Source organism: Athene cunicularia (genome assembly GCF_003259725.1).
Source record: "Athene cunicularia isolate RWA chromosome 6 unlocalized genomic scaffold, athCun1 chr6_part1, whole genome shotgun sequence".
NCBI classification, from domain to species: Eukaryota; Metazoa; Chordata; class Aves; order Strigiformes; family Strigidae; genus Athene; species Athene cunicularia.
Window position 1 is genome coordinate 26,204,721 of NW_020799105.1, and position 9,964 is coordinate 26,214,684.

Here is a 9,964-nt window from a genome sequence, read left to right on the forward strand (position 1 = left end):
GGACGGGTTAGCGGCGACCCTCGCCCGGCGGCTCCAGCCTAGCTGCTGCCCGCGGAGGAGCAGACGGAGCTGCACATGTTCAAGTTGGAGGTCTCGGACTCGGCCTCCGTCTCGGCTTCGTCGGTGGTCTCGGGGGGCGACACGGACTCACTCGTCTGCTCTTGGCTCTTCTTTAGCCTGCGCGGAGCAGAGGAACCAGGAGTTACGGCCACCCTGGAGCAAACGCCCCGCAGAGGAAGCGCCTCCCTTGCCTTCGTTTTCCAAAGCCTCATCCCCTAACAGCAGGACGGGTGGGAAGATGCAATGGGGGAAGTGAAGCAGTGTCACATACACATGGTAAAACCCAGAAGCCTCTCTGCAGCATGGGTTATTAATGGCAGGGATCAGTAAGCCCTGATCTCGTCTCCCTTTTTGGTCAGAACCGTTTTCCATACAAAGGCAGCACCTGAGCTCCTCGGCTAAGCCAGCAGCGAGACACTCCCAGCCATCATGCACTGACACTCTGATTCCTAAGGGAAGCTGGGAAAAAGAGTATTTTTTCCTCAAAAAATATACCCCACACTCACTTCTCTCTGTTAAAGATGACAAAGTCTTGCTGGATAGCTTCAAGGCATTCTTGGAGATAGTCATTTTCCTGTTGAAGAGAAACAGCACGTGCGTGAGCAGCCCCGACGGCACGGCTGCGGTTTGGTGGTGCACAGGGCGCCCAGCTGCCGGGACGGACGGTGGCAGCGGCACAGCTGGTCACCCTCGTGGCTCTCACCAGGGGCTTTCACCTGGTTCACCTGCAGCGAGCACACTCTTCCAAAGAGCACAGAGAGCAGGACCTTCTCCAGACAAACACCGCGCGTTTATCTGTGTATCCCACTTTTGGGAAAGGCAGCGCGGGGCAGAGCGCAGCACGAAGCCTGTGTGTGTGAGCCCCTCAAGGGCAAGGCACAGAGCTGCTGCCCCGTGCCACGGGCAGGGACGCTGCCTGCTCACACGCCGGGGGAGCCGGCAGCACCCGCGGGGCAGGCGGGAAACGCCAGCGTGTGGACAGCCCGTGCTTCCCGATTTCTGCCTTTATTTTACCTCCTGCATCACCTGTCCAGGCGCAGAGCTCTCCTCTGAAGCCAGATGCTGCTGCACCTCCCAGCGAAGCAGGGACGCCTGTCCCCTGCCCAGGCAGGGCCTTGCCAGCCCTCGTCCCACCCCAGGTAAAGTGCCCTTAACTCCCAGCAGCAAAACCTCGGCGAGGTATTTGCAAATTTGCTTATTCTGGGTTCTCCCTCCCTCGAATCCCAATTTATTCCTCATCCTTTTAGGGTAAGTCTCACTGATTGCACATTAGCTCCCGCTAATTGATCAGACAAACCCCCACCGTGCGACACCCCCCCCGCCCCGAGAGCTGTCACAGACACGGAGCACCACCTCTCAGAAACATCACACAGACATGTTTCTTAAGTTTTCCTCTTGACCAGTGTGCCCAGACCTCTGTTTCTCATTTCATTTTCCAAAGTACAGATTACTGCGGAAGAGTTTTATCAAACTTACATAAAATGAATGTTTGGTTGTTAGGAAGACTCCACTGGGCAAACGTTTTCATCAGAATAAATCACAGAATCATCTCGGTTGGAAAAGAACTTGAAGATCATCTGGTCCAACCATGAACCTCACAGACCATTCTCTGCGTAACCTGCCGTTACCGTACTGTTGCAGTAACTACTGCTATACACCCCAAACGCAGCAGCTCAGCCTTCTCCCCCGTCCGGCCATCACCCCAGAAAGCACTTACAGACTGAGAGCTGTCTTTGCTGTTATCCCTCGACTTGTTCTTTGCAAGCCTCTTCTTCTTCTTGTGCAAGGGCCTTGACTCCAGGATCATCTCCTCCAGCTCGAAGGTGGGGTCGCAGTGCAGGCGGCCCTTCTGCCGGGACACACGACACGACACCGCGGGCGTTAGGCACAGCTGAGACTCTGGTGCAGCAAATGCACTCAGAAACTCCCCCTCTGTCAGAGGGCCTCTGCGTCCGCAGCAGTTTCCTCGCTCCTACTCACGTTGGGGACGAAGCCTGGCTCCACCCGCTTCTCGCAGACATCGCTCCAGACCACGCCGGACAGGTACGCCGAGGCCTGAACGTCGGCCAGGCAGGAAAAGCGATGCTCGGGGTTCACCGTCAGCAGCTGGGGAGAGGAAAGCATTCCCGTCAGAGGGGAGGGGAGAGGGGCCAGCAGCACCTGCCTCTGGGGTGACCCGCACGCTTCAGCCACGCAGCAGCCTTTCCATCACGGGAAACACCTAACTTGCTGTAGGGAAAAAAAAATATTAGAAAAGCGTTCTGGAGGTTGTGAAGCCAGACGGGCAAAAACCCGGTACCGTGAGCCCTTGGGCAGGTGTGGGTTTGCTCCTCCCACACCTGCAACGAGGCACAAGCCCTGGCCGCAGCCGCCGGGTGCTGCCGCCCCAGCGTGCTCCTCCCCGAGGCAGGGACAGAGCCGGCTCCCTCGTAAAGACCTTGATCCTCCCAGAGGGTCATCGCTTCGGCTGCAACCTCCACAGGTCCTGCTTTCACCTTCTGTGACACCGAGGGGTACTATCTGCTTATCACACGCACGGACTACTAAGCACAGGGGAAAAAAAATGATCGCTTGATTCACTAAGACTCCAGTCTGAGGACAGAGCCCATTTTTCAAAGAATTCAGCACCACGTACCCCACTGCACGCTGGGGTGACTGGAGTTACAGCTTCCAGCACTGCTAGAGGTACATCTAACGCGGAGAGACATCTGACGTGGAGGTATGGCCAATGGGGGGTACATCTAATGGGGGAACCTTTCAGGCATTTATCCATGGCATAAAATTATCTTCACCTTTAAAACAAAAAGGGGCAATTCCCACTTCCCATGTAAGGCCACTGTGGGCCCTGGGAGCACGGAGCGGGGGCTGGCCCCAGTGGGCAGGTGGGCAACGGGGCACCTGACATCACCTCTGGGTGCCGGCGGAGCCCCGGCATCGCCCCTGCTCAGGGCCAGGGCTGGGGCACCCCAAGCACAGAAGCCCCGGGGCTCTGGGGGACCACGGCGGGTCCTGCCGGGCTGCGGTGGCCGCTGGCATTGTCCCACTGTGGCGGCTGGTGCCCGGCGGGTCCCCGGAGCCCGCCTGCCCTCAGCCCAGCAGATGGCAATGCGAGCCTGCTGAACGCCCCGCTGTAGCACAGCCAACAACCTGCTTCTCCTCAGAACCAAACCTAATTCTATAAATTGTCCCCCCGACATTCACTTGCCTCAGAGTCACTTATTTGCTGTCAGCACCGTGTTTATCTTTTTTGTAGCACACTCCTCGGCGACTCTTCTGAGTTCTGAAGCGAGCAGAAGCCTCAGGCAGCCTCCACTCCCAGCTCCACGAGCAGCAGTGAAAGGCAAGCAGCAGCCCCCCATGCCAACGTGGGACCCCCCCCAGGCAGTCGCACGCCCCAACAGGCTGAGCCAGGCCCCCCCGGCCGAGCTACGGCACTGGGGCAGCACAAGGACCCAGCTCCCACGGCCGCCCCGGCTGGAGCTGCCGCCTGCCGAGGGTACGGGGAGGGGGGTGCTGGAAGGGGCCAGTTCCAGCCCAGGCAGGAATTTGATTGTCACTCCAAAACCAGGCTTCTTCCTTCCCTTGCCGTCAAACACGACACATCTTGTTACAAGGGTAATGAACAAACAAAACACAAGATTAATCTGTGCTTAAGCCTGAACAAAGTAATAGAAATTAGTCCTATTTCAACTTTACATTATTTGTTAATATGCTGAAAATTTTCCAGCTAGTCCTGCAGGCGCCGTGGCTAATGTATAACTCAAACCACGCCGGCAGGATGATTTACCTTTCTCAACAGAGCAACCATTTCTTTTGACCACGCAGACGAGTACTGAACGCTCACGGTACTGAAGAGCTGAACTAAAGACTCCACGGGGTTGTTGGAGTGGATGTCATACGGTCTCTGGAGGGAAAAAGCAAAAAGATGAGAAGAAATTCCCTCTCCTCCCTGCAGTCAGTCAGAAGCACGTGCCCAGGCCTCGGAGTGGCCGGGAGCCCTACCCAGCCCCGCAGCAGCTCGTAAGCCATGATCCCCAGCGACCACCAGTCCACCTCGAAGGAGTAGCCCGTCCCGCCATTCAGGAAGGAATGGAAAATCTCCGGGGCTGAACAGAAGGGGAAAAAGGCAACAGGTTATTTGTTGACTTCAGTCTGTTTCTCTTTCAGTATTCCAGGTAAGTCAGTTTGTAAACCTCAGGGTTATCTGCACGCACTCCTGCCTGGGGGAGGCTCTGCCAGCCGGGGTGAGCAGCTGCAGCCGCCGCGCTCGCCGCGTTATGGGACGCAGGCGGGGAGAGCCGAGGGACGGCAGAAACCCCCCCAGGACGCAGCAAGGCCAGCGGGGGGCCAGCGGGGCAGGAGGGCAGGGCAGGGCAGGGGGTGCTGACAGCGACTCGCTCACGCTGGGAGTTCCACTTTTCGAAGCACCAGGCTGCGCTGGGCGAGGGGGGCGCATGCATTAATGTGCTAAACGAAGCCCGTGCCCTCGTCACAGACGGGCAGCATGCGGTCAGTGCTCTTGGAATGTAAAATACAGACGTAAGGAACAGTGATTCCTTCTTACCCATGTATGGCTTTGTTCCAGCTAATGCAGTTGCTCTTTCACCATCCCTAATTATTGTTGCAATATTAAAATCTGTTAAATGTGCATGACCTTAAATAAAGACACATGTTAAGAAGGAATTAATCGCAGTGCAGAACAGTGGCAATGCAGAGTCACAATACATTTGTTTCATAAGCCCCTGCCCCCGGACAGCGCAGCACGGGCGCAGGCGGGTCAGGGTCAGACCCCACCCAGATCCTGGAGCTTTCCCCGGACCTGAGGCTGGCGAGGTGATTCAACAGCAGCTAGCTGTGGGTCTTGATTTTAAATCCCACTTGGAGCAAACTAGTAACCTACACCAGGTCCAGCACTCGCTCAAACTGCTCTAGCCAGAGCCTACAGTCAGTGAGGAAGACAACAGGGAAACACTACACTGTTACCGCCTTGGTTGCGTTGATTAAAACCCTAGAACTGTTTCTAGTTTCTCTGTCATCAGGACTGGAAGTTAAATTTCAGAATAGGTCACTACTTTCAAGCCAGCCTGGTATAGAGAAAACCCACCCACTTGCCCTTCTGGAGGCTGAGCTCTGCTCTCTGTCTACGCGGCCGTGGCAGAAGTGGTGTGTAAATCACAGGCTGCCTTGTCCTGTCAAGTCTCCCCTTGCATCTCCTTGTTCCCATTTATGTTTGGGCTTTATGTCCTGCGCTGTTTTCTAATTAACTTCCCTGCAAGAACAAGCTTTAGTTTTGATGAGGCGTTGTGGTAAAACTCGGATGATTTGGAGCCTGCTCTCCTGGGAGATTGGGTCTTCCTTTGGTCAGATCTCCGGCTGGAACAGAGGCGCCCGCCGGCTCTGCCGCGGGGGCTCTCCCGGGTCGTTCTGCCACGGAGACTCTATGACCAGCCAACGGACCCTCACAATGTCCCTGAACTCACCCCACCCGGCTCAGCCCAGGTCTATCCCCCGGGAAGACACCAAAGCTATCCTAAAAACGTATGTGCAGATCCCCCACAAAGCCCCTCTAAACCTCCACCACGTCAGGCCTGGTGCTCTGTGCCCTCCCGCCACGCCAGGTGCCACGGTTCGGGAGGGGTGACTGTGCCCTGGATGCTCGCGGGCGTGGGGCAACGAGGAGAGGGGCTGCCCTGGGCAGAGCTTCCCTCGCATTACCAAGCACCCATCAGCTAGAAGGAGTGGCGCTTTTTCCACACTTTTCCCAGATAAAAAGACACACAATATTCAAGACTCTGAAGAATCTGTCCCTTGAATGAAGGAGGCAGACAAAGCAAGGCAGAGAGATCCTACCTTGCTCATCGAGGAGGATGTTGTCTGGTTTTACGTCTCTGGGAAAAGAAGCAAGGTTCCAGCAAGATGAAATCTCAGTCAGATCAGGGATGCAACTCAACAACAAAAAACCTGCAACTTTTTTATCTATCAAAAATTAGGAACAAGTAAAACAAAAATACCCTGACATGAGACAAGTCCCTTTACGATGGACTAGAAATAGGCCTTTCCTGGGCAACTGGGCAGAGAAGTGGGAGCCTCGGGCCTCTTCAGGCATCATTTCCGAGGACAATAGATAACACAACAGTGGGCCTATTTCTGTGAAGCCCTTGATCGCTTTGAAACACCTGGAAGGTGCTGTCAGCACCCAGCAAAGGTTGGGCTCCCTCCGAGTGACGGGGGCAGGACGGGCAGCTGGGGGGCGCCCAGCACCGGCGCTGCCAGCGCGGATCAGTGCCAGCAGCTCCCCGACGCAGGGGCACCGGTGGCACAAGCAAAGACAGTGTCACCCACCCCGAAGCAGGCGGGTCAGGGCGAGGCTGCGCGGTTACCTGTGGATGATGTGCTGACTTCGGAGGTAGTCGAGAGCCAGCGCCATCTCACAGATGTAGAGTTTGACCGTCTCTTCCGTGAACTGGACGTTTTGCTGCAGGTGATAGCGCAGGTCGCCGCCGAGAAGCAGGTCCACCACCATGAACATGTCCTCCTCGTCCTGGAAGGAGTACCTGCGGGACCGGCGGAGCATCAGCCGGCAGCCTGACCCACAGGAGCCACCACACCAAGCCGGGCTTCTTGCCTCTCCTAATGACACCGTCCCGTGGAACCTGTGAGCAGTCCCACCGCAGCACACCCCGGCCTCGGTGCTCACATCTTGCTAATTAAGCAAGGGCGACTCAAGGTGCTGTCTTGGTTTTTAACCCATTGCCACACCAACACTCCCCTTGCAGAGGATAGGATCCCGATGAGCTTCCCCTGCTCACCCTGCCACCGCCACCTCCTGAGCGCTGCCTGGAACCCCTCCAGCGGGCAGGGCTGCAGGCAGAGCTCGGGGCTTTGCTAGCCACTCGCTTCAGAAAAACTTTGCATTTTCAATTGTGAACAATCTGATAAACCTACTTAAAATATCTCTGCGTATCCTGAAAATGAATTGGAAAACACAACCACTAATTTAACCATAAAAACCAGAAAAAGAGATTTATATTTACTGTAGAGTAAAACGCCTCTCTAAATCTGCAGTGGATCCCACAGGAGACTGACAGCAGTGAGGATACACTACAAAACAACGTTCAATTGTTATATTTGGTGACAGTATTTCTAAGGAAAGTATGTGGGATTGTATAATACTTATGAATCACACATTTCTCTCATCTTAAATGTTGGTTTATTCTCAAAGTACAAGCTGAAAGTGAAAGTACAAGTGAAAAGTACAAGCTGAAAGGGAAAAATTTGCTAAGGAAGCAAGTCTTCTTAAGACTTTTGATTACTTGTTGGAAAAAAATATTTGCAATTGCTATAATGCTGAAAAATAAATACTAACTTGTTTGGGTGTTCTGAAGTAATGGATCAACAAAAAAAACGTGAATTATCACCAATTGCCATCACTTTGTGTATTAAACCTTCTGAATTTTTGAAAACCTTCCCACCCACCAGCCTGCGGAGCAGCTGCCATGGCCGCAGAGGGTGGGGACACAGCAGTCTGCCCGAGGCCACCCGAGCTCTGCAGCTGCCCCGCGAAAACCTGCTGCTTCTGCCCCTCTCCTGCCTCTGTGGAATCCAGCGCTGTTCACCAGGCGCCGGCTCCAGCCCTAAAACCACATTCTGATTGTAGCATAACCCTCGTGATCTCTGAAGGAGAGAGATTTCTGGTCTTTGCCAGATTTTGGATTCCTGGTCTTTGCCAGAAGGCTGTGAAGAACACCCAGCAAACACACAAAGGTTTCTGATGGAAAAAGAGGAGCCAGGCTGGTTTATAGTGTTAGATGCCATGGCACGTACAGATCCTCTGTGTGAGGTTTCCCAAACACACCTGACATCACCTTGCACTGGGGCAGCTCACTGGGAGGCTCCCACGGATGTGGGTGAGCCCGGGAGGGGGAGGACGAGGCTCCACAAGCCCCTGAGGGCAGGTGGCCCCAGAGGGCTGAGGGAGAGGAGCTGCTCACCAGAGATTCACCAGGAACACGTGCTCGATCTCCTGAAGGATTTCCAGCTCTCTGAACACGTTGCGAACCTCATCCCTCTCGATGCACTGCTGTTTGTTCATGTACTTCATGGCATACATCTTCTCAGTGTCTCTCTTCTGCACAATACACACCTAGAGCACCACAGAAGGGGAAGGAAAAAAAGACATTTAGTAAAATGTGCCATATTCTCCTTTCCTGCTTTACCAGGCTGAGGCCCAGGCTGCTCAGCACCTCCACCCCGCTACCAAATAACCCTGGTCCTGGGCTGAGACTCGGGATCTACAGATACAAGTGTCCCGGCTCCAAGCGCAGTGCCCGTGTGCTCCCCTTTTGGGCACCCCCCACCCCCCGGGTGTCTGTGACTGTGTGGCTACACGAGAGCTCCCTCGAGGATGTGACGGCTCCAGGGAAAGCTTTCCAGCAGGGATCGGGGTCTGGGAGCTGTGGGAGTGAGCTTGGTGCTGGCTGCCTCCGAATGGAGAGCGGCTTCGGGCCACGGCGGGGCTTCTCCCCCAGCCCCGACTCCATCCTGCTCACAACCTCCACCAGATTGGTTTTAACCTATCACATCCGTAGCTGGGCTCCGAAAGGTCAAAATAATCCCGTTTGTTTTAGCAAGAAGAGATTAAAATGGGCATTTTTTAACAACAAGCCCCACCGTGCCCCTGGAAAGCAGCAGCACTCTGTCCCTGCGGGACACAGGCCCGTGGCACCGGCTCAGGCAGCCCCTTCTCGCGCCGGGCAGGCGGGAGGCCACGGTGGGGCCCCCCCAGGACGCAGCAAGGCCAGCGGGGGGCCAGCGGGGCAGGAGGGCAGGGCAGGGCAGGGGGTGCTGACAGCGACTCGCTCACGCTGGGAGTTCCACTTTTCGAAGCACCAGGCTGCGCTGGGTGAGGGGGGCGCATGCATTAATGTGCTAAACGAAGCCCGTGCCCTCGTCACAGACGGGCAGCATGCGGTCAGTGCTCTTGGAATGTAAAATACAGACGTAAGGAACAGTGATTCCTTCTTACCCATGTATGGCTTTGTTCCAGCTAATGCAGTTGCTCTTTCACCATCCCTAATTATTGTTGCAATATTAAAATCTGTTAAATGTGCATGACCTTAAATAAAGACACATGTTAAGAAGGAATTAATCGCAGTGCAGAACAGTGGCAATGCAGAGTCACAATACATTTGTTTCATAAGCCCCTGCCCCCGGACAGCGCAGCACGGGCGCAGGCGGGTCAGGGTCAGACCCCACCCAGATCCTGGAGCTTTCCCCGGACCTGAGGCTGGCGAGGTGATTCAACAGCAGCTAGCTGTGGGTCTTGATTTTAAATCCCACTTGGAGCAAACTAGTAACCTACACCAGGTCCAGCACTCGCTCAAACTGCTCTAGCCAGAGCCTACAGTCAGTGAGGAAGACAACAGGGAAACACTACACTGTTACCGCCTTGGTTGCGTTGATTAAAACCCTAGAACTGTTTCTAGTTTCTCTGTCATCAGGACTGGAAGTTAAATTTCAGAATAGGTCACTACTTTCAAGCCAGCCTGGTATAGAGAAAACCCACCCACTTGCCCTTCTGGAGGCTGAGCTCTGCTCTCTGTCTACGCGGCCGTGGCAGAAGTGGTGTGTAAATCACAGGCTGCCTTGTCCTGTCAAGTCTCCCCTTGCATCTCCTTGTTCCCATTTATGTTTGGGCTTTATGTCCTGCGCTGTTTTCTAATTAACTTCCCTGCAAGAACAAGCTTTAGTTTTGATGAGGCGTTGTGGTAAAACTCGGATGATTTGGAGCCTGCTCTCCTGGGAGATTGGGTCTTCCTTTGGTCAGATCTCCGGCTGGAACAGAGGCGCCCGCCGGCTCTGCCGCGGGGGCTCTCCCGGGTCGTTCTGCCACGGAGACTCTATG

At 54.9% G+C, this 9,964-nt stretch overlaps 1 protein-coding gene across 1 annotated transcript in view; it reads right to left on the reverse strand.

Moving 5' to 3' along the window:
• STK32C (serine/threonine kinase 32C) overlaps nt 1-9,964 on the reverse strand; it is a 56,993-nt gene that overhangs the window by 2,611 nt on the left and 44,418 nt on the right. Inside the window, exons 3-12 of the mRNA XM_026851699.1 lie at nt 8,052-8,203; nt 6,441-6,614; nt 5,911-5,948; nt 4,625-4,714; nt 4,063-4,166; nt 3,848-3,964; nt 2,041-2,166; nt 1,778-1,909; nt 567-634; nt 10-177 (exon numbers count right to left, since the gene is read on the reverse strand). Of these exons, the coding sequence (XP_026707500.1) occupies nt 39-177; nt 567-634; nt 1,778-1,909; nt 2,041-2,166; nt 3,848-3,964; nt 4,063-4,166; nt 4,625-4,714; nt 5,911-5,948; nt 6,441-6,614; nt 8,052-8,170 (1,107 nt within the window). The 5' untranslated portion in view covers nt 8,171-8,203 and the 3' untranslated portion in view covers nt 10-38. The remainder of the gene's footprint in view (nt 1-9; nt 178-566; nt 635-1,777; nt 1,910-2,040; nt 2,167-3,847; nt 3,965-4,062; nt 4,167-4,624; nt 4,715-5,910; nt 5,949-6,440; nt 6,615-8,051; nt 8,204-9,964) is intronic.